The 27,674-nt window shown below is 38.0% G+C and overlaps 1 protein-coding gene across 3 annotated transcripts; it reads left to right on the top strand.

Moving 5' to 3' along the window:
* Positions 1 to 147: 147 nt before the first annotated feature.
* Positions 148 to 27,468, top strand: slc1a2b (solute carrier family 1 member 2b). Of its 3 annotated transcripts, none has more exons than XM_026919379.3 (11): positions 148 to 365; positions 14,292 to 14,431; positions 16,727 to 16,879; positions 16,993 to 17,243; positions 17,327 to 17,477; positions 17,567 to 17,693; positions 17,886 to 18,119; positions 18,974 to 19,168; positions 20,131 to 20,265; positions 20,521 to 20,752; positions 23,217 to 27,468. In XM_026919379.3, the coding sequence occupies exons 2-11, from the start codon at positions 14,302 to 14,304 to the stop codon at positions 23,289 to 23,291; spliced, it is 1,683 nt and encodes a 560-aa protein (XP_026775180.2). In that variant the 5' UTR covers positions 148 to 365; positions 14,292 to 14,301; the 3' UTR covers positions 23,292 to 27,468. The 3 variants fall into 3 exon arrangements, with proteins under 3 accessions (XP_026775180.2, XP_026775179.2, XP_026775181.1); XM_026919378.3 differs by lacking the exon at positions 148 to 365 and adding an exon at positions 10,937 to 11,266; XM_026919380.3 differs by lacking the exon at positions 148 to 365 and adding an exon at positions 10,938 to 11,266 and having other exon boundaries at positions 20,521 to 20,706.
* The last annotated feature ends 206 nt before the right edge of the window (positions 27,469 to 27,674 follow it).

The raw sequence follows: 27,674 nt of genomic DNA, 5'->3' as shown, positions 1-27,674 counted from the left end.
TTGCCTGTCCACTTGACCTACACAACATCACCTGTTACAGACAGAGTGGAACACAGAAAGAGAAAAAGAGCAGAAGGGAGAAGAGGAGGAGGAGGAAGAGGAGGAGGAGGTGGAGGAGGAGTGTAAACGACACACACTCAGTCGTCAGTGAAGCAGCTTTCATTCAGTAGGATTGTTGAGCTCGGAGCTCCACGGATTACCCTGTAGAGATCATCGTCCTCTCTCTCTCTCTTCCTCTCTTTCTGTCTCTCTCTCTCTGTGTGTGTCTCTGTCTCCACATCTCAGCGGTTCTTCACCCAAAGAAGTGGATGCGAGAGAGCAGAGTGCCAAACAAGCCTCTGATTTCTCCCAGGTTGACAACAAAGGTGAGTCTCTCTCAGCTTACAGAGCCACATGCGACAGCATGTCTTCCAGAGCGCAACATTAAAATGAACTATTTTGCACTGAACTATTAGATCAGGTATAAAGCTACAGTAATTATGATTCACAATGGCTAATAGGCTATATCTACGTAACATAGTGGAACTGGAGTTTAACCTGCCTGTTTATCATAAAATAAAATCATGTTACAAAGTACAATTATATGTTAAAGCAATATGTTATAGGCTATAATTTAGAGCCATGACTCATTTTGTATAGTGCCAGGATTGCCAAGATTTTGTCTATGTGCTGGAAGTCTGTGAATAATTAAATGGTCAGGACCAACCGAACTATTCCAAACCCATTTATAAACCTAGCTATGGATGTAATAAACAAGAGGATTAAACATCACTGAGTGCATTTGAACATTTGAGGCTTACTGACAGTAGCTGCAATAACACGCTCCAGAGCGGCTTCCAAAAGAAAAAAATAAATAAATACACAAGTAGTGTTCAATCAGCTCTTATCGTGCTCATTAATGTCCACCTGCACGCAGATGAACACTAAAGTGTTAATTCTGCTCTAGGAATTTTGTCTTGTTCAGTATATAGTTTCCAAAACAATCAATAAAGTCAGCCGGTTGGTGCGTGCCCAGTGCACGGGTTGTGCATAAGGCAGATTACTGAATTACTGAATTTTATTGTAAAGTACTGAAACCTGACATGAATGAAGAAGAACAGCATTCTAATGAAGTCACAAGACATAACAGAACATAGTATATGTGCATCACTAATTCCTTTGTAGAACAGTTTTTAAGATAGATAGATAGATAGATAGGTAGATAGATATGAAAATATGTGAAGTGTCTAAAATACACATTGTGTAAATTTCACATGTGAAGTTCATGTGACTTTTCTGTAAAGGATAGATAGACAGATAGATTGATAGAACCTTAAAATGCTTTTGCCCCAAAAGACTTGGATGAGCAGCAAGAGATTTGTATGTACTCACTGTAAGTACTCACTGTAAGGGGTTTCGAGGGTTTTTCTTTGTTAGAAATTCCAGTGTGAGATCTAAACCCAGGGCAACGTCTGCCCTCAGGCTTGTAGCTGATGGAATGCTGTGGTCTGTGTGATTGTGACAGAAATCTGAAAGGGTGAGACGACCCATGCAGGTAATCTGTTTTGATTTGTGCCTAGAGGCCCTTTTCATTAAATTCCTTACAGCACAGGAAGGGTGGAGCTCAGTTTAGCGGTTCCTTTAAATGGTAAAATGCACGGTGTGTTTATGTGTATGCTTATTAAGGAGACTTATATTTGAGTTGTTTTTTTTTCATTATTGTACATAGACACATTAACATTTGTCCATCCTCCACGTCTCCTATTGCTCAGAATCTCGCTAATTTTTTTCCCCCCTCATGTTTACATGTGTATATTAATGCAGGTACAGCGGACCAAGAGCTGTAGATCCAAGATATTTTTTGTGAATTAATTGGACAAGAAGTCCTCGACAGTCTATAGGATCTATCTTCTGTCAATTTAAGACAAGTTCAAAATATGAGATGTGAGAACGATGCCGTTTCTCGGATTTTGATGGCAATAGAAACAATATCCGGTATTATAAAGAGGAATTTCAGTTTATGTTTAAAATTAACTATTTTTTTTCTTTTTTGGCTTCACTAGCCGTTTAAATGGGGTAAAATGATGGCAAAAGCCCCCACTGGTTTCCTGTAGAGAGTAGGGCACTTGAGATGCAGGGAATAGAAGTCTATCCATTAGATCTGTCCTACAAGTGCAAAAAGGGAGAAAGGAGAGAGGGAAAAGATGAAAGACAGTGGGGCTCTGTTCATTTGGGGAGCTGTAGGAGTTTTGGGAAGGGGTGATGTGGCAAGGGGAGGGGTGGACAAGTGATAGATTATGTCAGTGCCTGATGCTTGGGGCAGCTGAACCTAACCTGGCAAATTGCTCCTCATGAAAGTGGGGAAAACATTTGAAGAGAAATGCTGCAGCATTACATAGAAAAAAGCAGAAGGAGAAATGGAATAGGGATAATATATATGGGAATAGATAGAAGACTCAAGAATTTGTGTGTGTCTGTGTGTATGTGTAGATATCCATTCAGTCTATTCAGAGCTGTGGACAGGGTGGTACTGGGCGGCATCTACTGTAGCGCTTGAGTAATCCTCATGGGAACACGGAGACACTGCCAAACTCCATGCTATCCAACTCCTTTTCTCTTTCCTCTTCATCACTCCTCCCTGTCCTAGTCCATCTGTTTTGCTCCACATCTCTCCCTCGCTCTCTTCCTCTGTTCCTGCTCGTCCAGTGCCTGTGTAGACTATAAATGAATTTGAAGGAGCACAGGGATTAGTCACTTGCTCTTTCCACTGTCTGGAGTGCTAAAATCTGTGAACATTTCCAAGCGCAGTGCTAACAAACCAAGCTATTCCCCTGATATTTAGCATGCCAGAACAGAGAAGCTCACCATAGACATGCATCACTGTTCTAATGGACATCCTTCACACCTTTTTTGTCTATCTGCTACCCAGATAATCCTACATTTAACAAATTGATAACACATTTTTAGCAATTTAGAATGCTGGAAATAATAACTCTGCTGGGAGAGTGAGAGAGGCTTGGCTCTGTTTCTCTCTCCACTGTTCACCAAAAAAAATATTTAAAAAAATAATGCTCAAAATATGTTTGAAATCCAGTATAGTCTCTCAAAACACTGACTCTAGAAAAGTGAGTCCAAGAGTGAGACCATATTGAGTGCATGAAGGTAGACATTACCTGTTAGCTGTTGGATATGTAAGAAATGTCCTTTGTAGTTATTGTTCTATGTATTTTTTGTCCTGCATTCATCTCACACTGTTGTGTATTTGCACTTTATGTAGTCTTGCATACTGTTATGTGTTGCACCATGGTCCTGGAGAAAGGACATTTCGTTCCAAAGTATACAAGCTATACAGAGGAATGACAATAAAAACCCACTTTACTTGACTCGACTTGAAATCTGCCAAGGCTGGACAAAATTCACAGACAGTATTGTGTACTGAAATGACATCAAATCCTTACAGAAAAAACTTTCAATCTGCAAAGATGAGTGCAAAACTCTGATTTATGCTGTGAAGTGATTGTTGTTTGAGCCTCAGTAATCTACAAATGCTGTAACTCATATTCTTAATCTTATAATTAGCATTATTTGAGGGTGTTAATACAACTGAGTGTTAAATGCAGTCCTGAAGTATGGTCGTGGAAGAACAGCACCTTTTGAGTCACGCTGTCTAATTTCATGATCTTGATTTAATGTGTTTGCTGTTATGTCCTTGTTTTGTAGGTGTGATGTTCCTAGAATAGAATGCATTTTGATGGTGATCATTTGTTTGGACAAATTGATGGTGGTCTAAAAAGACAGTTTCTTTGGTCTCTAAATTACTGCAGTTATCTATTTAGACATTGTTATTATAGACACGGTTATTGTGCATTGTGGAGTCCTACAGGCCTGATCACAGTGCCTCTGGCATTGTTCAATTCAGAATTTTTTTAATTATTCCCATTTAGATGATTGTATAAGTGCATATTTTTAAGTAATTTAAATTTAGCATATTTACTGTTTGTCAAGCCCTGTGATGAACTGGTGTCCCATCCAGGGTATATTCCTGCCTCATATCCAGTGTTCTCAGGATAAGCTCCGGATCCACCATGACCCTGACCAGGATGAAGCAGTTACTGAAGAAGAAAGAATGAACTATTTGTTCAATAATAGTAATTGTACTTTAATACTAAATGAGCTACCAAGCTTACCAAGCCTTAGCATTTGAATGAATCTATTATATGAATTTACTAAACCACTGTAAAGACACGAAATCATCTTCTGCACGTTTGGAAGACTATGAAAAGTACATGTCAGATCTGTCCTCCTCTACACAAAATAAAACCTTCTGTAAAGTCTCTGACGGTCTTATACACAAATACGATGGAATGTGGTCTTTCTGTTCATATTAAAAGATGAAGGAGAAAAAAACTGTTGAGTGGTCCTTTTGGAGACTCAAGAGTTAGTGGAACAATCTCTTCTCACCTCAGTCCCCTCTTAGGAACTATGGATGAACCTCAGGGCATCCCTGCATCCCTCTTCTGTTTTCCTCTTCTATCCTCTCTTCCCTCATTTAATTTACGGCTAAGTCTCTAATGGGCCTTTGAGGAAGCTTTGTGTGCATCTTTGTGCCAGCTTCAGGGACTGTGGGGCATTAATTCCACTCTTGAGTATGTAAATAGCCGGAGCTGTGGGAGCGGAGGGCCGAGCTGCCACTTACTCACTTAATCTCGCAGAGCTTCATCACTTTTACTTGATCTTAACAGGCACGCATGCGAACCCTGATGCCACTCACAATGTTAGCTCTCCCCAGGAGACACTACAGCACCCTATACCCACCACCTTCTTCTTCCGGAGGGCCCCCATTCCTCCTCCTCTGCCGTGCTTTGCCCACCTCTTCCCAGCAACCCCATGGAGGCACACAGGGCCGTCTGTGTTTACCTCCGGCCTGGACCAGCGGAACACTAAACAATCCCCTTCACTGCTTCTTTGTCAGTCCCACTTTTGAAAGCAGGGGAGAGAGAGAGAGATGAGGAAACAATTAAAAAACCCCTCCTAAACCTTTGCGCTAAGAGTTTCCCATCGCAGGGAGCCTGTGAATGGGCATGGAGCCCTATAAACTGCTCTATTATTCCTCTGCACTTGGCGGATTTCAAGAGCGGTTTGCTTCAATGGCTGGCCCAACACAGTGGATGTTTTGTGGCAGACTTGGCTCATCGTACCATGCGCTGGTTAATTAGGAATCGCATTCATTTATTTATCTATCCATCTGTCTGTCCACCTACCTATGACCTGTCATGCAGGCTCCATAGCTAGGCCGCATTATCTGTTTCAGTGTGCCATTCTTCACTGTATGAAAAGTCAGTGATAGGACAGTTACATTTCAGAATTCTCTCAACTCTGTTTGAGAATTCAAAAACAAATGATGCCATAATTCTTAGAGATATGTGATTTTAGATTCAATAATAAAAGTCTGTATTATAGTTTTGTACCATAGTAGCAGGTTCATGTCTTACTGTTAATATTACTACTGATACAAATCATATTCATATTGAGTAAAACAGTTTTTTACATTGCTCATGTAAAGACAGCTGATTAGCAGATCAGTGGCATTCGTCATTAATAATAGAACTGAACAACATTATTATCCATTGTACTGGCATTTTTCCCATCTCATACCCTGAGGCCCAGCCTTATATACAAAAGGAAATACAGAGTCAGCCTGGCAGTGGTAGTGGTCCCCCTTATGGCCAAATGAAATTATTTAAAAGGAACAGTTGGAAGACTAAAATAAATGGCTAACTCTTTGTGATTCCAGTAAATATTCTGCATAGCTGCACAGCTGGAAAAAGCATTAAGTATGTCATTATTTGGAAAGAAAAGTCTGGATCATTTTCTGAGCACTCTTAAAATGGATAGTTAACAGTTCGATCTTTTAAAGAGGTTCTTCATGGAACATCTTCTGCAGGAGAAATTTTCTGTTTCAGGGTTCACAAAAGAACTATAAAGGATTCTCCTAGATGGGAGTAGGTGAATAAAGATCACTTTTGTTTTGCACTTGTGCAAAGCTGTTAATTAAACATAATGCTAAGAGCATTCATAACAAAGCTCTCTGCATGATTTGGTCTTTATCTTCTGCGTGGTTCTGATGACACTGTCATCAAAAATGTGTGTTTGTATTGAAAAGAAATCATTATCCAAATGTGATACATGAATTTCTTTGGACATACCTCTACATGAACTAAATTCCTTTGCATTTCTTTTTGGCGGTTGTGGAGTTTAGTTTTTATTTCTTATGTTGACTTGATCCACCTTATGTTCCCAAATGAATTTGGCTGTTACGGATTACATTACTACATTACTATGTTACTACGTACATTAATCAGAGCTTCATGGAATGTTTGTAACTAGTGCTGAATCAATTTCTGAAGCCCCTATCCAATACTGGGTTTATATCATTGGGCATTCTTCAAATTACAGATAGCTTTTATTCAAGTTGACACAATTGGTGGAATTTCTTCCCCCTGGTTTCTCAGTCTTTGTTCTGAGGAATCTGCAGTCTTTAGTAAAGAACACATTAAGGGTACGAGCAGTGAGCTAACTGTGACCTTTATGGCCTTTCTTGATTTTCAAAGTGAAAATATTTTGCATATTCATATGCATTCATCATATATGATCATACATATTTACATACATGCATACACACACACACACACACACACACACAGTTTTATTGCTCCATTGCTGTTTCGTGTGTTATGTGTGAAGTGTTCGCCTCTGCTGTCAAAACCATTCTGCATAAAACTCTTGCCACTCCCCATCATTGATCCAATCAGCTACCTCAAAGCACAGCCATCACCCCAGTCTTACATTGTCCCTCTCTCTCTCTCTCTCTCTCTCCGAGTCTGCGTTCTTTTCCCTGTACGGACGAGTAGTAGAATGGGGGAGGGGGTGTTGGTCCAGGCTGATTTTAATGAGATCCTTGGAGATTCAAGCTGAGCTGAGCTTATCCAATGTAGTGCATTACAACGACCAGTCCTTAAACATATACGCTGATGCAAATCATAAAGCTTGGTCTTGCTGTACTAGATAAAGCAAGGAGATTACCCATTGGTGTGTGTTAATCAATAAAGGGGTGAAATTTCCAATAGTTATTTCTAGCGGTAGAGACGTATGAGCAAAAGAAGCATTAGACTAGGAAGAATGGGATGGAAGGTAAGAAATAAAACAAAGGAGAACAGAAAGTGAGAAAGTCCTTCATCCCTAGAGCCCAATTTTATTTATTTACTATTTAGCAGATGAATAAGTATCCTCCAGTGTGCTCTAGCTACTGGTCTTAGCATAATGACTCTTTTACTACATAATTGCGATGGTGCTGCTCACATGTGAAAGCCCTCTACATGCTGTGGCATGGCAATTTCCCATAATTCCCTAATCACCGCCTCATTATGAAAACAACAAGGTCGCTCCAAACAAAGCAAAGCACTTTGCTCATGCTGATAGCATTGCACATAATACCAAGTAATAGGCCCAGCTGCTCAAAACAGGTAGATAAACAGTGGATGGAATAAGTGTATGAAAACTTCACTTTCATTAATCTCTTCTCTACCTGTGCCAAAATTAATTTTGTATGCTTTTATAGAAAGGATAAATCAATGTTATAGACAATGCAATTACAAAATGTGAGTTAATTGTATAATTATGCAAAGCCTGAGGATATCAGTTGACTACATCCCTTGCCATAACAGCCATTTAAATAATGATATAGTTGTTATGACCACAAAGGGACTGATAATACATGCCTTATGTATATAGGGTGTCATTAGGTATCCTCAGACATTGCATAACTGTACAACTGACTCATTAGCAGAGCAGAATCAACCACATCCATATAAAGCATCAGTACATCACATAGACTGCATGCACAGTCAAAAACACAGCATTTAGATAGCATTTTGTATTTTGCATGTGTTTAAGTGCATCCTACAGCAGTAATTTGACCTTTGCCTGGATTTGCTCAGATTTTGAGCTGCTGCTAGCTCTGACGTCAGGCTGTGTGTTTATATTGTGGTGTGTGTTTGTGTGTGTGTGTGTGTGTGTGTGTGTGTGTCACTGATAGTCAGATGGTCATGGTCATTTTCTGCCCCTATTTTCACCTGCGGCACAACAGAAACTGGCTGTGTACTTTCATCCTGTTCTAGGAACAATTCCTTATGTAACCTGAAAATGTCTGACATATTGATAGGAACTATTAATAAAATATCTGTTTCTTGTTACTTCCGAACATAACTGATTTTAATAGTTTATATTAATATTAATGTAGCCAATTTTCCAGTGTTTGATGGTTAAGGTTAAACACCTTTTATAAGTGAGTGTGAGGCCCAGAGGGGCAGAATGTATCCAAACTGCTGGAGATCAACATGGTGAGAGATTGAGCTCCTATATAGAGCAGGGGGTGGGGGAGGGGGTTATCTAGCCAATATAGAGCCTTCACAATGTGTGCTAATGAGAACATATGAGACATGTCGAGTGTAATGACAGGAAATGTTGTGTTTGTGTGGATGTTTTAAGGCAAGACTACGTGTGAATAGCGTAATTTCTTCACCAGCTGATTGCTAATATTCTTACAAGTATTTTTTGCATTGGAACTCTTTATTTATGCAAATGAGGCCTGATTAAATACTTAATAAAACAAAAAGATCAAGTGATTATATTATATTATATTATATTATTTGACTGTAAAGAGACATTTTTGTCAATTTGTGTCATGTCATTTTTTTTTGTCACAGAGCTTAAAGATCAACATCAGTGTTGGAAAGTTTAAGATATAGAGGTGGACATGAGTGTACGAAAACAGGGAAATGAACACTTTTCTGTTGAGTTTTGATTATTTTATTACTATAGTTTAAGAGAAGATATATTAGAGATGAAATGCATTCCAAATAATCAGAAAAATGATTGACATGACCAACGTTGTTGTTCGTACCTGTAGTGTCTTGCTTTAAACTGATTCTGCCATACCAGTTATTTGGAATTTGGCATTAGTGTATATCTGCTGAACAGTCAGTCTCTTCACGTATATTTTTTATTCTTATATTATTCAGTTGCTTCTTTATTATCTTATTATTTAGAGTGACTTGAGCCAAGGTGGAGCAAGGGTTCTCTCTCTTTTTCCCTCTTTTCTTTTCTGTGGTTGCTAAGACAACCTGTCAGGGCCATCATTGCCTTGCATCTTCTATGAAAGGACTGGTGATGCACAGAGAGAGAGAGAGAGAGAGAGAGAGAGAGAGAGAGAGCAAGACCAAGGTAGAGAGAGAGAGAGAGAGAGAGAGAGAGAGAGAGAGAGACCTCTCTCCGGGAAGGCAGCATAAAATCGGGATAATCGCTGTCGATTATTCTGCACAATGGGCTGCCGTTTCTGAAAGATTCATTCATACCAGAAAAGAAGGGCTGGAGAGAGAGGAGAAAGGGCCTTCCATCACCCTCTAAGCCCCTCCACAGTTCTCCCACGGTGGGCACAGGCATGACATCAGTGGCCTAAATGGAGCTGGCATTCTGCATGTGCCCACCATCCCTCCCTCCACTATGCAAATTCAGAGGCTGAGCTTGGGCACTGAGGCTGGGTGCAGTGGGGTGGGGGGTTATGGGATAGCAGAGGCCACTGACACTGTTTGAGTGTGGGACAAAGAGCTCTCAGATGAGGAGAGGGGTAGCAGGGGAACTTCACATGGTGCCAGCCAAGAGAGTGAGAAAGATGGAGAGAGAGAGATTAATATGCCTCTCACTGGCCTCTTTTGGCTAGCTAGTGTGAGCCTCACACGGCAACACATGCACACAAATGTCCACATTTCCTATACATTCCCTATACATCAAGATTCTCTACACACAAAAAAGCAGGGTGTCCTAGGCCCCATAGAAAGTGATGGAATTCCAGTGGCTGTTACCATGGAGCTGTCTTTCACTCTGCTTTAATGTGACCCCAGCTTTCCGTTTTCATTCTTCAACCAAACTTTTAATGGACTTATTGCTTTTTCTAACAAGAGATATGTTCTTTTGCAGTGTTCTTTTAGTACTCAAAGGTGTAAAATGGCTTTCGGGATTCATTTCCGATTCATTTACCATTCTTGCATAGTACACTCATTTCTAGTGTTTCTGTTCGTAATAATAAATGTCATTAATGTAGGAGTAGGGATTATCACCAGCATTGTACCCTTAGCCATTGTTAGACACTGTAAATCAGAGGGGCAGGAAGGCCAGATTGAGTATTCTAGTAAGATTCAGGATTCAAGAGTTTATTGTCATATGCACAGTAAAACAGGCAGTTACACTGTACAATGAAATTCTTACTCTGCATTCCTTCAATAATCAAAAATTCAAAAATAATCAATACTTTGTTGTAATTACAATGTTAAACTTCTGTAATTTCTACAGTAAAAATATGTCTCCAAACAGTATAATACTATAAATGTGTTTTACAGTTTGATATTGTAGCTTCCCATGTTATGTTATATTGTGTAATGCTATCTATCTATCTATCTATCTATCTATCTATCTATCATTGAATTGTAGTATAAACAGTATAATTGTAAATTGCAGTGGTGGTTTTATAGTAATGTACTGTTATCAATATGTTGTCAGATAAAAATACAGTTTTGCATTAAAAATACAGTGCAATGTACTATAATCAAACATTTCAGAAAATATCTGTAAATATTAATTACAATAACTATCAAGAAGATAATTAAGTTAATAGTATGATACTGTAAATTTTTAAGTACCATGTACTTTTGTGACTTTTAGAAAGAATTCTGGATTTGAATATGTTGTGACAGTTTATCCCTGATATGGTGTTTGATCTGTTATCATGGCAGCGGTTCTTGCATAGAGACTGATCCTGAGAGTGGGTGAGAATATTTTCTGGGGGATTAGGGTTAGAGACTCCTCCTTCCCACTATAGCTACCTCCTTTGGAGAATCTCAGGCTCTGTCTGTCTCATTGGGATGGACTCTTACTGGCGGAAGGGGTTCAGGACTTGAGGCTTTGCTGTTGGTCCTTATAGTCAGGATCTGAAATCTGGAGGTGGCCTGGGTTTGGATTTGCAGTGGAATGAAAGGCCTTTAAGGGGCTCACAGGGTGGAAACCTGAAGCCAATCTGGAAGTTATCATTAGCTGGGAGTTTGGACCCTGGGACTCTGGAAGTCAAAGATTTATTATTTTATTTATTTAGAGACGTTTAAAGCTGGAATTCAAGCATTCTTAGCTGGGAGTGAAGAGTTTGGAGGCTATTATATATCAGAAAAACTGTAATGACGTAAGTTTTTTTTTTCATTTATTAGTTTTCGAAAACTTGTATCACAAGTATAGTATTTTTTTCTGACAGCTTTAAAAGCTTGGCATATTGGGTTAAGGTTATTACTCTACGTATGGTTAAATATGTTTAATTATACCTTTTGCCCTTATTTTTTTAATTAATTTGTATATCCAATTAATTTTCCATCAGTTCCTCGAATTGCATATGCCACAACTTTACATTCTCTATAGTATTGTACCAGTGACCTCCAAATCTCAGTGCTCGAAGCACATGTCTAGCAATCACACCATATTTTTGTAGGTTCATGTGTTGTGTTGAATGTAATGAGGGAGGGAGAAATAGCCTTAGAATATTCATGATCATGAATTAGTGTGTTCTCTGCATTGTCTGTTGGCTGGAGTGAGACAGGGCCTGGAGCTTTCCTTACTGCACATTAGCCCAACTTTACTGCAGGTGATGCATGGAGGTTGTTGTTTATCTGACCTCGTTCTACTGGCTGGAAGGTCACCATATGTGATTGGAATAGAGAGTGGGTCATACATATACTCTATCAAAGAGTCACGTTGACTGAACTTAAGTAACCTTCACTGTGGTGGTGGAGTAGGAAATCCTTTCGTCAACTTTAATAAGTAAAATATCACTGTTTTTAGTAAAATCATAGCGGCTGAGATCAGAGGGATAAATTTGAATGAAGTGTTAAAAAAAAATATCTGAAAGAAGGAGAGAAAAAGAGAGGTCAGCTTGATAAAGCAGATGGTGCAGAAACATCACTGTGATTGGCATCTTGACGGAAAGCATGTTAACCTTTTGGCAAGGCAGCCCTGAAATCTGTTGTGCCAGGCCTGTTTTTTTTCTTTTAGAGGTGTTCATTTGTCAATCTTTGCTGTGGAGAAATTCAATTACCTTTTCAGCAAGAACTTAACTCATTTTAAAGGCCTCGTAGAATGAGATTCTGCATTAAATAAAAAGAAATGTGTATCACCCACATACTGATTTACTTCACCATTTTTGCCTATGGTTTGGTTCGATTCCATTATCATTCTACTAGCTGGTTCAGTAACAAATATTAGCATTCTTGGTGTCCTACATTATAGCAACACACAATAGCTCTGATCCAATATAAGGACTTAGGATGGTGTCAGAGCATTTGCTGGGAGGCCTTGGTGGTAAAATGCCAGTATTACACATTCACACATATGAACTATTATGGGGCTCCATCTATGTGCCTGACAGTTGACCAGCTGTTCTGCCTATAGGGAGCCTGTAGGGAGTGCCTTGTTAGGACAGAAACATTTAGCCTTTCCTTCATGATTTTATCAACACACCTTACTTATCCAACTACAGGTGCATTTTATATATATATATATATATATATATATATATATATATATATATATATATATGTATATATATATATATATATATATATACACACACACACACACACATATATATATATAAGGAACAAGGAGGAAAAATGAAGTACATCATTTGAGGGCACTGTCAGTATTCTAGCCTGGCTGGAATATACACACACATTACTTGTGCATTTTAGCCATAGTCTAGTTTAGTCATGGTCTACTTCCATGCACTAGGTAGGTCTCCTCCATCACATAACAGCTACCTGAGTGGAAGAATGTGGGCTAAATGTTCTTTTTCTGAGATACATCAAGCCATTGCATATTTTCAAACTGCTGCTTGTACAATATCTTAGAGCAGCTGAATGCATTTGGAAGTGACCACTAATTTCCATAATAGGTGTGCATGAGCTAATAGACTCCTACAATTGCCTAGCATTACTCTGATGGACAGGGAAGGGAGAAACACCTTACTTTTCACCCGGAGAGCAGGGCCGATATTGTGTTCCTGGACTCCCGGGGTGTCCCTTTTGTAAGAATTCAAATTCATTTTCTGACAATAATAACTCTACTTGAAAGCTCTACTCTAGTTATAATTTCTTACACAACATTGCAATACAATATAAAGTTTAAGACAGAGTAACAGTCCATGATTAAGATTTAATCATGGTTTAAAATCATCCCTAAAACACTGAGAAATGCTGCACTGGGTTTCCAATCCTCCTGAGTGTATTTGCTCAAATAACTAGTTTGACAACCATATGGTGACTGTAGGAGAAAACTACTCATGAGTCCTTCATGAGTGAGAGATGAAGCCGGTATGTTCTGTTTTCACACCTGTCTCTCTCACTCTCTCTATCACACACACACACACACATGCTATCTGACTAATTTAAACATCTAACAGGCAGTCTGAAATAGAGCATTCTCTCAGATAGCAGAGCTCTTGAAAAAATGTGTGAGATTCACTACATTTTTAAAGAGGGTGTAAAGCAGGATGAAAGTCTGTGCAGCTTTTCTTTTGTAATGTAGAGAGTTGGTGCAGAAGGTAAAATGGTTGCATATTTGTTTTCAGAACCTCCATGTATAGCCAAGCCACTGGCACTATCTATTTCTGGGGGCTGTCAGGTCATGGATAGTACTCATTACTCTATGCAGTGTAAAATATGAGCAAAAAACATGCATAACTTAATTTAATGTTGATCATGTCCAAGATATGTCATAGTCAAATGCACACTTATAGAATAAACTCAGTTTATTGCATCAGTTTACTTTTAAAATATATGTAAGTCATTCTGCCAGTCTGCTTACTGATTGAAGAATAACTGCTGTGACATTTACAAGCAGACAACTAATGCCTGGTTTCACACAATTTCACTTTTGAAGTGTTTGTGATAGGAGCCTAACAGCACTCCCAACAACTCAACATCTGTTCCTTCTTAACAGCTCAATGTCTCTTGCAAAGTGTACTACTGACAAAATCTGCTTTTTTTGCTTTTAATCATCAGCAGCCTCCAGTCACTCTACAACCGTCATCCATCTGGTCCTCCCCCCAAGTAACTGTTTAATTAGTACAGTCCAGTTCAGTTCATTCTCTCAGTGCGCTCTGTAGTTTTACTGCAATTCAGATCATGTACATCAGCTTGATCCTCTATCTGATCCTACAGTGCCAACAGCATGCCTAAGCAAGTGGAGGTACGAATGCATGAGAGCCACCTGGAGCCCATCGAGGCTACACCACGCTCCAAATGTGCCCTCATCTGCCAGAAGATGCGCAAGAACCTGCTCCTCACACTCACTGTAATGGGTGAGTATCAGACATTCTATCTCTCCAAACTGAGATATGTCTTTCTTTTTACTATATGCTTAACCAACCTGATTTAATGCAAAATTTGTAAGAACAAGACTTTGTCTTTAATGGCCTAAAAAAGCAGGACCAGGACCAGGTTCTGGAAAAGTATCAATCAAGGTTATATATATGTATATATATATATATATATATATATATATATATATATATATATATATATCTGACCATCTTATGGAGCACCACTAAGTTCGTTATTAAAAATAGACAGAATATGTCACAACTATATTCCTAGAGGAGGAATATGTTGCCTAGAGGAGGCCATCCACCAAAAGTCAGTGGACAGGTAAGGAGGGAGTTTTTCAGAGAAGCAGCCAAAAGGCCAATGGTAACAAAACACGATGCTACCACCATCATGCTTCACTGGGTATGGTGCTTTCAGGATAATGAGCATTGACAAAAATAGAATTTTGGGACAAGGCCAAAAAGTGCAATTCTTCCACAATGCTGAATCTCTAATATACCTTTTGGCAAACTCCAGCTTTGTGGAGTTTGGGAGCTAGGGTTGTACTATGAAAGCTTCTCTCATCTGAGCTGGGGATCTGTCCAGCTCCTCCAGAGTTATCCCTGGCCTCTTGATTGCTCCTCTGACTGGACTTCCAGGAGCACAGGAGCAGGTGTATTTACATAAAGATCACGCGTGAGTTGATATTTGCACACAGGTGGACTCCATTTAACTTTTTATATGTCTTCTGAAAGAAATTATTTGCACTGGAAGTAATTTAGTAATTTTTAAAAATTTAATTAAGCTAATTATATAAAATTTTCTCCCAATTGAATATTATGGGTGTTTTACATAGTTTCATGACATATAATCCCCAGTTAAGTCCATTTCATTTCCAGGCACTAACACGTAAAATGTGGAAAAGTTCATGGGGGGTGAAAATTTTTCAAGCCACTGCACCAACATTTCTGCAACGAGTATGTGGGCACTGACTTAATTTGGGGGTGTATTGAAAAGGCAAAATTTGTTTGTCATGATTTTTTCTGCATGAGTTTTTCAGGGTGAGCAAGCACAGTGCGGATTCTAGTATATAAACAATACACTGTCATTCTGTGTGCACATCACATGTGAAGTCATGCCTTAAGTGCACATACAGTAAACACATGCAGCTGTATTTGTGGCATATCTAAAAGGCATATAGCACCCAGCTTACTTTCAGTGCTGCAGTGGGAGCATGAGCAGAAAAGTGATTCCATTTCAGATATATGTTTATGTTAAGACATGTTTTGTGGATTAAAAACATTAGACTCTTTTACAGTTTGTTCTTGGAGCTTTAGAATAGATTAGATTGAACTTTATTGTCATTGTGCAGAGTACGAGTACAGAGCCAATGAAACGCAGTTTTTCGCATATACTAGCTTGCTAGGAAGCTGGGGTTAGAGCGCAGAGTCAGCCATGATACGGCATCCCTGGAGCAGATGTGGTTAAGGGCCTTGCTCAAGTGCCCACCAGCAGCAGTTTGACAGTGCTCGGGCTTGAAAACTTGACTTTCTGATCAGTAACCCAGAGACTTAACCGTTCAGCCACCACTGCTTTAGAAGCCAGTGGGCTTGATTGAAAGAGGGTTTTGCTAGTAAAGGGCATGCTTGCTAAGGAATCAGGTGTGCTTTAATAATGTAAAGCATTAATGAACAGCTTCTCTGGATCTTAATATTTGGTACAAGAACAAAAGACACATGTCTGCTTTCGTGGTAGATGGGCTACCGATTTTGCACACTGTATTGTCTGGCTGTGAGGGTTCCAGACTGACTGTTCACGGGCCCACAGAGAGGCCATTAATACAGACAGACCTTCCATAATCTCTGGGGAAATTATTGTAGGAGGCCAAGGTTTTCAACATGGCTTCCAAATTAGAGTTCAGAAGCACCATTCCTGTGTACCCTCAAAAATGTGGTTAGAGACCCTGCTTACTCCTTATGGGGAATATTTGTGTCTGTTTATGACACTGATGATATAATGTATTTCTATGTCCTTTCATTCCTCTCACTTCACAGACTTGTCTTTTTTTAACCACATGGTTAACTGGCACGTACATAAAAACACACTACCAGCATCACCAAGCTTTCTAAATCCGTTGGCAATCAGACTGCTGGATATTCTCTCAGATTTTCACTTTTTGGAAAGTCTATTCAAATTACATGCCAGTAACAGTGAGTAATGAATGGGTCTATGAGAAATGAATCTGTACATTTCCTCCTCTCAGTCCTATTCTCCATCTAATATCTCCCCAGGTGTGATATTGGGAGCTGTAGCTGGTATGCTTCTGCGTGTGTCCTCTCCTATCGATGACAACATTGTCATGGTAATTGCATTCCCTGGAGATATTCTAATGAGGATGCTAAAAATGCTTATCCTTCCTCTCATCATCTCCAGTTTAATCACAGGTAACTACATATCTAAACTATCTGGTCACCAGGATAAAGGTGCATGTCAGTGTCATAAACTCATAAACTCATAAAAAATAAGAGCACTAACCTGTTACATATCTTCAATCCAGGTCTTTCAGGTCTGGATGCAAAGTCTAGTGGCCGTCTGGGTACCAGAGCAATGATTTATTACATGACCACCACTATAATTGCTGCGGTGCTGGGAGTAATACTGGTGTTGATCATCCATCCTGGCAACCCCAAACTAAAGGAAAACCTTGGGGAGGGACTCAAAAATGATGAGGTCTCTAGTCTTGATGCTTTTTTTGACCTCATTAGAAACCTCTTCCCTGAGAACTTGGTGCAGGCTTGCTTCCAGCAGGTTAGTGCTGTATATAGTTTAACCCTTTTTATGAATTTAAATGTCAGTTGTCACATTTACTAAGCCATTGACTGCATTTACAGATCCAGACTGTTGTAAAGAAGGTTGAGATTCAGCCACAATTTGATGACACCAACAGTACCATGGAGGACTTCCTTTCGAGTGCCACTAAGCCTCCTCCCATATTCAAGGAAAAGAAGTCCCTGCAATTTAAGAGTGGAATGAATGTTTTGGGTATGGGACCAAACAGAATGAAATCTGAAATGAGTTTGTTTACAATTTATCTCAAATCTGAATCTCAATGTCATTGCAATCTCTCTCAGGTTTGATTGGATTCTTTATTGCATTTGGTATCTGCATGGGGAAGATGGGTGAGAGGGCCAGGCTTATGATTGACTTCTTTAACATCCTGAATGAGATTGTGATGAGGCTGGTCATCATGATCATGTGGTAAGTGATAATATTGCAATTACGTTGTCTGTGAAATAAGTTTCTCCACCACAGTTATTGTGCATGCAGCTGTCTCTTGGGACTATTTTCTAAAAAACGTGATTGTTATCAAGAGATTGACATTACATGGTCAAAGAAATGTTAAATTAAATGTTAAATTAAATTAAATTAAAAGAGTATCTTTATTTACAGGTATTCTCCCTTCGGTATTGCCTGCTTGATCTGTGGCAAGATTATCTCCATTAAGGATTTGGAAGTAGTGGCCAGACAGCTGGGGATGTACATGGTCACAGTCATCATTGGCCTCATCATTCATGGTGCCATATTCCTACCATGCATTTACTTTGCCATTGTGAGAAAAAATCCCTTCAGCTTCTTCATGGGCATCTTCCAAGCCTGGATCACTGCCCTGGGAACAGCTTCAAGGTGCGACACATTATTTCTCTTTTTACCCTGACAAATACAATGTCTGTGACATACAGATATGATCTAAGCTACATTTTAAAGCAGTAATCTTATCAGACGTATCATATTCAACAGTACTGGTATTTTTTTCCCTTGGCAAATTTATAAACAGATCAAGTTAATTCAGTGATGATAACAGATTTAGTGCCAGGTTTTGTAGGAGGGTGAGTCCACAATTGCAGTGCCATTTACCCCTTAACAATTAGCAAATGCACAAAATGGGGTTAACTAGAATCCATGCTAGTGAAAATAAAAAAAAAGAATTAGAGAACTATTTACTTTTACTATTACTATTCTTCACAGGATCAATGAATATTTGTATGATGCAGCTTCTTGTTGAACATGTGACTTATGGAATATTCCAAAAAGGATATTCTCCAGGGTTGAGTGAATGTTTTGGGACACAAATAAAATTTGCATTTTTCATAACCTATAACGTGTGACTAATGGAAAATGATATTTCAAGCATGAGATATTAAATGGATTGACACATTGCTGCAAAATAAAAAGGTTTAAGTATTTTAATAATGCAGTGCTGTAGATGTTTTCTTAATGGTATAAGTTATTTATACCATACCATGCTGTGAAGGTAAACTGTCTTTTATCTTTACTTTATGCATATTTTTTTAAATGTAATATCAGTGGAACACAAATGGCACCCCAATCACGGAATCTCTCAGAGGACCATGTTTTAGTCTTTAGCCTCGTTCTTGGCAGATTAAGAGTGAAATTGAAACAGCATGCTGACATGCTGAAACATTGCATGCTGACAAGATTCCAATCATTTATTGATCTTTTAACACTACCTCTTACAGTGCTGGCACACTTCCTGTCACCTTCCGCTGTCTAGAGGAGAATCTGGGCATTGACAAGAGAGTAACCCGCTTTGTACTGCCTGTTGGTGCAACAATCAATATGGATGGAACTGCTCTTTATGAGGCAGTAGCTGCTATCTTTATTGCCCAGATGAACGGCGTTGTCCTGGACCCTGGTCAGATTGTCACAGTCAGGTAAGCCCTGGTATTTATTGGTATTTATATCTGCATATTGCTGTTATTGCTGTTTTCATGCTATCTTTCACTAGACACTAAAAAGTAGGTTCATAAGTCATGACACTGAGGCAGCATAACTAACATAAACATTTACATATTCTGTATACTGTAAGCTAATTCTAATTCTGGTTCAGTTATCACAAACACTACTTTTGTCAATTTTGTCAAAACATAGTCAGTTGACTCAGGGCTTATGTCAGCTTGATGTCTTGATGATAGCTGACACCTGTATATTAGGGATGTAATAGAAAATATGTTCTAAACAGATACAAATACAGATACAAACAGGATGTGCACTATTTGTGTTTTTTTTTTATTTTTAGAAAGTTTGCCAGAAAGGTTTATAGGGCATCTGGTTGAGATTAGATGTGTGCAGTGGCATCTCACAGAACTCAGCTAAAAATTTGCACAAGTAGGAAGTTTTTACTTACAAGCTGGCATGAGTGAGTGTTCAGACATGAAGGCCTTGAGACAAAAAAAGACTGTGTTTATTAAGATACAGTCCTTAGTAACTGCCTGGTCTTGGTTACAGTGGGTTAAATAAGGCTACTAGCATGTTTATATTTTGGATAGAATAGAAGCAAATAAAATTGGTAGAAAATATCACAGGCAGCGACAAACGAATATAAGAACATTGTGAGAGTGATTAAAAATACAGTACCGCTCACATCTCTACAGCAGTTATGTAACTCGACTGATGTAGCTGAAGTCGAGGAACTGTCTCCCCTCTGGGTTTTTTTTTTTTTTTTTTTTGGTCTTTTCAAGGTTTAAATCTGAATCAAGATGCAGATACAGATATGTAGAGCACTAGACAGATACAGATAGTGGCATTGTGTTTTACCCTTTCTGTATATAGTAAACATACAGAAGGATATTTTATCTTGTAATGCCTGTGAAAATGTTTAATACCCTGTTACCAGTCTTACAGCTACACTGGCCAGCGTTGGAGCAGCCAGTATTCCCAGTGCAGGGCTGGTAACCATGCTGCTCATTCTGACCGCAGTGGGGCTGCCGACTCAGGATATCAGTCTTCTGGTAGCTGTTGACTGGCTTCTGTGAGTACATTTTGAATAGGCCTCGTGGTCTCAGTTTAATTAAATATATATATATATAAATTGAACCTATGATAGATACTTCATTTGACCTGAAAACAGTGAGGAAAAAGCTGTTGAATTGCTGCAGAAAAGGTCGATTGAATAGATGGCACCATGCACAATTAAACAGAGAAGAATTTCAGTGGAAGTTTAATGAAATGTAGCTTCATGCAGACTCACGCTCAGTCACTGATGTATGTTTTTTTTCTATTTTAGGGATCGTTTCCGTACCTCTGTCAATGTAGTGGGTGACTCATATGGAGCTGGGATCGTGTATCACCTGTCTAAAGCTGAGCTGGATGCCCTGGATGCTCAGCATGGGAAGTCTGATGACATAGAGATGACGAAGACACAGTCTTACTATGATGACCTCAAGAACCATCGTGAAAACAACTCCAACCAGTGCGTCATTGCTGCTCCGAATTCAGTCATAGTAGATGAGTGCAAGGTACAATTCACGCTTATGGACATAGAGACTTGTATATAGCTCATCCCTGCTGCATGCTGACTGCATTTCTTTCTCTGCTATTTACTGCAAGTCTGTGCTCTTGATGCCAGTGTAAATATGTACACAACCACCCAAACTCAATGGTGTATATATTTCAATGAGCATTTTCTTGAGACAGCAGTTTTCTTGTCATTTCTTCTGTCAAAATTTCTGTTAAATAGAATTTAACTCATGTAAAAAAATGACTTTTCAGAATGTCAAAAACCTCTTTATATAATAGCCATTTTTAGTAGATAACAAAGTGGAATTCAGTTCAAATATTGTTCAACTTTATGCCAAGCGACATAATGTCATCATTTTCAAAAAACAATTTGAAATTATAACTCTTCACTGCTAGAACTTTTTGTGCCATTGGTTTACTTTTTTTTGCAAATGCAGCGACAAAACACTTTATTATCAACGTATGATAATGTTGCACACATCAGGCTACATGCACTTTAAAAGACTGCAAATATATACATATATAAACATATACATTTTCACTGCTCTAACTAGATTCATTTGTAGCACTATGCCAACACCAGTAAACAACATGTATATTTAAACAACTCTCACATTTAATTTAGTTGCTAAGATACTATTAACTCTATAGACGACATAAAGAGGTTTGACCTTAACCTTTGCAACCTGAAGTACTATAAGGATGACAGAAATGCTGCTGCTCTGCTGCTGTCGTTTGTGCTTGCATGTCAATATAGAATAAATTCACACCAACTAATCGAATTTACCCAAAGATGCAAACCATTGTAGTGGCTTTGCACAATAACACTGAATAGATCTAATACTGCCACTCACCTATGTGTAGGAATTTATTTTGTTGTTATGTCTCTTTGTATATAGTGTCTTATTATATTGTTATTTTTTCTTGTTTTATTTTGTGGTTTGTGTCTTACAAAATATACCAAATATACAAAACTGTGAATGCTGCGTGAATGTTGACTGTTAAAGTTGGATCTGCATGATAATGCATGCTTTATGAGTTCCAGTGAAACAATCAGTGTGCATGAAAATACCAGTGACTCTTGCATGCACTTTTATGTTTTCATGGGTTGTTGAAGGTGTTCTGAATGTAAATATTTTAATATTTAAATTTCAAACCTGGCACCTCAGAGTTTTTACCAGGCTAAAATCTATAATCCAATAAATCTATAATCTATAAATCAAACTTTCTTAATATCTATCTATACATGATCCATTGTAACTCAGATTGTTAAATATTAACAATTTTTCACAGTGTCTTTTAGTACCATTACTATTTATACATAAAAAAAAGTTAATATAACTAACAAAAGTACAAAAAAAGGTAAAAAATGGTTCTTCGTGCCATTAATAAACCAGGACAATGGTATACTGTATATTGCATAAAATCATGCAGATGCAGGTCAAGAGAGGAGAATGGCCAGAATGGTATAAAACTAAGGTAACTCAAATAACTTCAGTAGGCACAGGATGACTAAAACTGGACAGTTTAATTAGAAAAACTTTGCCTGGGCTTTTTTTTTACTCTTCAACCATCCAGTTTTGATTATCCTGTGCCCACTGTAGCCTCAGATTCCTGTTCTTGGCTGACAGGAATGGAACCCGATGTGGTCTTCTACTGTAGTAGCCCATCCACCTCAAGGTCTGACATGTTATATGCTCTAAGATGATTTTCTGCTCACCATGGTTGTAAAGAGTGGCTATTTGAGTTACCATAGCTTTTTCGTCAGCTAGACCCAGTTTGGCCATTCTCCTTTAACCTGTGCATTTCCACATGCAGAACTCTAGAGACTGCTATGTGTGTGGAAAATCCCAGGAGATCAGCAGTTTCTGAAATGTTCAAACCAGCTCGCCTGGCATCGACAACCATGCTGTGGTCAAAGTGATTGAGATCACATTTTTCCCCATTCTGATGTTTGATGTGAACAGCTCTTGACCTGTAGCTGAATGTTTTTATGTATAGTGCAGCTACCACTTAATTTGCTGATTAGATAAATGCATGAATGTGCAGGTATAAAGTGGCCAGTGAGTGTATGGTAAACCTTAAGACATCAATAGACATTAGGGAATTGAACAAACTGTGGACTTCAGCGTTAATATGCCATGAATAACAAAGTAACTGATGACCAAAATGAACAACACTTTAATTAACATGCCTGTGGTTGTTAACTGGCAAAATTCAGAAATGAGACAGAAGGTTTTCTATTTGCACATGGAGACTAGAGTTCTGTAAGTGATCTACATTTAGCAACATGCTGTAAATTATTTTTGCTAATTGAAGTAGCTTAGTCATTAGTCAAAGCAGGTGTATTTTGTCAACATTTAAACAAACATTAGCCTGCTAAAAATGCTGATATATACTGTTGTTTTTTAATTGTATTTGAATCTGCAGTGTTGCTTAGATTTTGCTGATAATTGCTTCCAGGTAACCTCGGCAGCCACAAATGGCTCAACTATGGAGTATACACTCGTTGAAGAGGAACCACGAAAGAGTGATTAATGCGAGCACACAGACCCCTTCTGTATCCAAGTCCCCAAGCTTTTTATCTACTGAAAAAAAGAGAGGAATAAAAAGACCTGCTGAAATCATGCAAACAGAACAAATGATGGGTTTTGTAGTTTAGGCTATTATGAGTCCCCATTACAGTTCATTTTTATCTGAAATAACATATACTAATGTAAAAAGGGATTACAATCACACTGTCTGATAGTGCACTAACATGTGCCTATGAACTAACACTTGCACAAAAAGCAAGGCTTGGCTGGGTAAAAGGAGAAATAATATATTGTATACCTTGAATTATTCCTGATTATATTAATATATACCATATGCATTCTATGTCTCTCCGAACTGGTATTATGTGAATAGTTGAATGCGGTTAATGACTTTCAGAACATAGGGAGAGGGTACACAGAAAAACCATCGGTTCAGTTTGAACTAAACAAACCTGTGCAGAGCCAACTCCTTCCTGTTCTTTTACAGCAATAGTCATTTACCCCTGTATAACCTCACTCCATGACCTCTGACCTATCTGGCACAATCTGTTCGTGCTTTTACTATCTGAGTGTGTCTGAGATCCCCAGTCATCTGCAGGCAGATCTGGGCTTGTGTAACAACACCATTTCAAAAATCCATTCAAACACTAAAATCCATTCAAACGTTGTAGCATATATGTATAATGACCAGGGGATAGTGTTTATCCCCCCTACTGTACTGAAAGAAATGGGTACAAGCAGAAAGTTGGTTTACAAATGCAAAATTTTAATAATTATACCATGAAATTAAGCATAAGGTTAGGTACATTATTTGCATTTATCGGCTCTTTGCCCTCTGTCAGGTTTGACTGAGTGAGTTATGACATTCTTGTTTCTAGCAGCTACTCTGTGTGACAGTATCTGTGTACACTCTCTCAAATGACAGTCTTTTGAAAAGTTTTCTTTGCAAGTGTCACTTGCTAAGAAATTCTAATAAGAACTCCTCTATCACACCCCTGGTTTTACTAGAAAATGCTAATAACTCTAGAGGTCATTGCACACGCTTGAAGAAATCAAAAGCACAAGCCAAGAGACTGAATGCTTCCCCTTTCGGGACCTTTTAACCTCTCTTTCCCTTTTTTTCTCCTCCTTTTCTTTTCACGGGAGAACTGTTGTGAGAAGGTGAGACTAGGGCGAATAAGAACATCAGCGAACGGACCAAACAAGCAACAGCCCACAGCATCACTGACACTCCCTAAAACTGATGTGAATAATAAACAATCTACCTTTAGCCTAAAAGCACACACTGCCTTTTATAGACAGCACCAGAGCCTGCTAGAATATCTCTGACTACTCATATTTAGCATATCATTCAGAAAAATAATGAAGCTATATTATTGCTATTTTAAAGGAATATTTAAAAAAAAATGCTTTTATTAGAATGTTATTCATACTCGACATTCGTCTTGATTGGGTGAAACATTAACATTAAATATTTGAAAAAAAAAAGAAAATTGTACTCAAAACTGAAATTATAAGTAAGTACTCTAAATGAATGAATGAATGCATAGCACAAGGCATATACTCTTCAAATTCTTACACTCTCCTTTCTTTCTCCTCCTATTTGCAGATTGTAGAATGTTAGATACTCAGGCAAATAAAGATGCACTCAGTGTTATCAGGGAAGACACATTCCTAATGCAGCCAGTTGAAGTATTTTATACTAAGCCCTCTGAACATGCTGGAGAGTGATTACTGTTTACAATTTCACAGTGGGTTTACAGCTTGCCAAATGCATATCGCCTTTATATTATAAAAGCTTGCACTGTATGTATCAGCATCTTTCACACTTACTGCCTATGATTTTCCATTATAAAACAAATAAAACACTTTTTTAACCCAAGAAAGCAAGCATATCCCCCCCAAAAGGAATATGTTTAAAATAATATCATTTGAAAAGCACATTTTAAGGAACAATGTTAAGGCTAACATTCCAATTCATTTTACCTTGGCTTGTTTCCTTTTTAAAAGCACACTAAACAATCATAATTGAGTAAAACGAAGCAATTCTAAAAAGAATTTTGACATATTAGAGAAATGCAAGACAAAAAGGATAAATAAAATTGGAAGAGAGCAAGAGTGCATGAATAAACATTACCAGTTAGAGCATCTCAATACAATAGCGTTGTGTACTAGTGGCACCCATTCTTAGATGTCTCTGTCCTTTAACACTCGCTCCATAAAAGATTTCCCCTCTTCGAAACATGACTATGACTGTTGTGGCAGACCCACCATGCTGCAATGCCTACCTACAATGACAGCACAAACCTCGAGAATTATAGTAACTGATACCAAACTGATATATAGTTATAGCAACTGATACCAGAAATATAGAGTTTTACCAATTAACCAAATGATGAATGAAAGGAATGCACAAAACATATACATAGGCATGTTTTTTTTTTTCTTATGGATGGCCGTGATAAATTTGCTTGGTAACCTCCTTTAAAATCTGCCTTGCCTCTAAAACCATTAACCACTATGTATTGTGTGTATGATATATGCTGTATGTTTTTTTTTTGTTTTAAATAAAGCTTAACACTCATATGTTTTTAGCTGTTTCAGTAGAAAGCCACATTGTGAGGAGCACTATCTCCTATCATAGCAAAACGCACAGCCCTTTGTGACATTTCACACAACTGATTTCTGTGCCAAGAGACTCATCACTGCATCTCTGAATTATGTTTTGAATAGCTGTTACAATATTGCAATGTTAATGCATATCAAACACCACCACCTATGAGGAGATGTTGATCTGATGATGTCCTAGTTACATAAGGACCGTCCTCAACTCACAGAAGTGTGGACATTTCTTTTCTCTCTCTCTCTCTCTTTTTTTTTTGAACCAGTTACTTCAAAGCATGATGTGAAAGTGCCTCCATGCACTTTGTGTACATATTGTAGGTAATGGATTTGTCTTCTGTTATTTTTAATGTAGTGTTTAATTGTGTGAATTTTTATAATCCTACAGAAGTGTACCTTCTATGTAATGGATAAATTAATTAGATTAGAAACCATATAAAATTGTGTGTAATATATTGCTTGTTCCTAAGCTTAAATAGCTGTATGTAGCTCTCTCACATAAATGTTCTATATCCAATATATATCTTTTTTGTATCTAATGTAAGTTTTGAATGTTTGTTCCCTGCAGGAAAAGTCATGTGTGCATTCATTTTCACTGTACATAGTTATAAATACATATGATTTACTATGATTATATATATGATATATGATATATATATATGATATGTTACTCTGACATTTGCTTAGAAAATCTTAACAGAAGGCAAGAAAAGCAACTCCGACACCATACGGATGTGTTTACTCTTGGCCTGACCTGTATTTGAATATCTATAAGCACTGAAAGCATCTAATGACTTATTGCCATTTCAACTAGGATGCCAAGAGTAACTTCTAATGAAGAGTAGTATTGGTGATCAATTGTAAAGCTCCAAAAGTAGCTATATTTTTCTTTGAAAGTTAGTGGCAGTAAACAAGAGCAGTAATTTTTGTCAAACTGGCAGCATTCTTATTATGTCCTGTGCTCCTATGTGATTTCTGTTGGATTGTCCAATAGAGATGTTTCTTGTAATCACAGTCCAAGTCCAGTGGTCTTTGTTCCCTTCCAGAAATATGGAAAACTAGTCAATCCCCAATATCCTCTTATACAGGCATTTGCTGTGTATAAGCCCTTTCCATTTCCTCTAATACTGATGTTCTTTTTTTGTTCTTTATCAATTTGTCCAGCACAAACTAGTAAGCCCTAAGGCAAACTGGTCTTTTCTTCTTCTTACAGTTGAAAATACACCTGAACACTATCCTACATACCACTGAGTACCACAGAATTATTCACCTTATGTCATTCTTCATGCATAATTTATGTTTTAATTCAAACCTTAAAATAATTTGATATAACCTATCTCACCCTTCACCTCTGGGACCATCTGTTCTGTTTCTAAATTCCTCTCGTTCTTTTTATGGTGTTTCTTTTCTTTTGATTTACAAAGGAAGGATAAAAAATGAGCAAAGAAATAAAAAAAATCATACCCATGGAATAAAAGTATGTTCATACATATCAGTATGTGTTGTACCATTGGTGTACATACAATTATTATAACTAATAAATGTTGATTCATAACTAATTCTGGTCTTTCCTTGTTTCTCAAGACAGATCCACCTGATAGAATAGCTAATTCACAGCTAATACTTCTTAGTGCTGAGCAATTTCCTCAAAGTACTTTAGTTAGCTAAAACTAATGCTTAGCTTCAGAGCTAAATGCTTTAATTAGGTAAAATAATTGAGCTAAAGAACAGCTTATGGTGTTGTATCACCAAATTCAAATGTTTT

This window comes from Pangasianodon hypophthalmus, chromosome 9 (assembly GCF_027358585.1).
Source record: "Pangasianodon hypophthalmus isolate fPanHyp1 chromosome 9, fPanHyp1.pri, whole genome shotgun sequence".
NCBI classification, from domain to species: domain Eukaryota; kingdom Metazoa; phylum Chordata; class Actinopteri; order Siluriformes; family Pangasiidae; genus Pangasianodon; species Pangasianodon hypophthalmus.
This window is presented reverse-complemented; position numbering and strand designations above follow the sequence as displayed.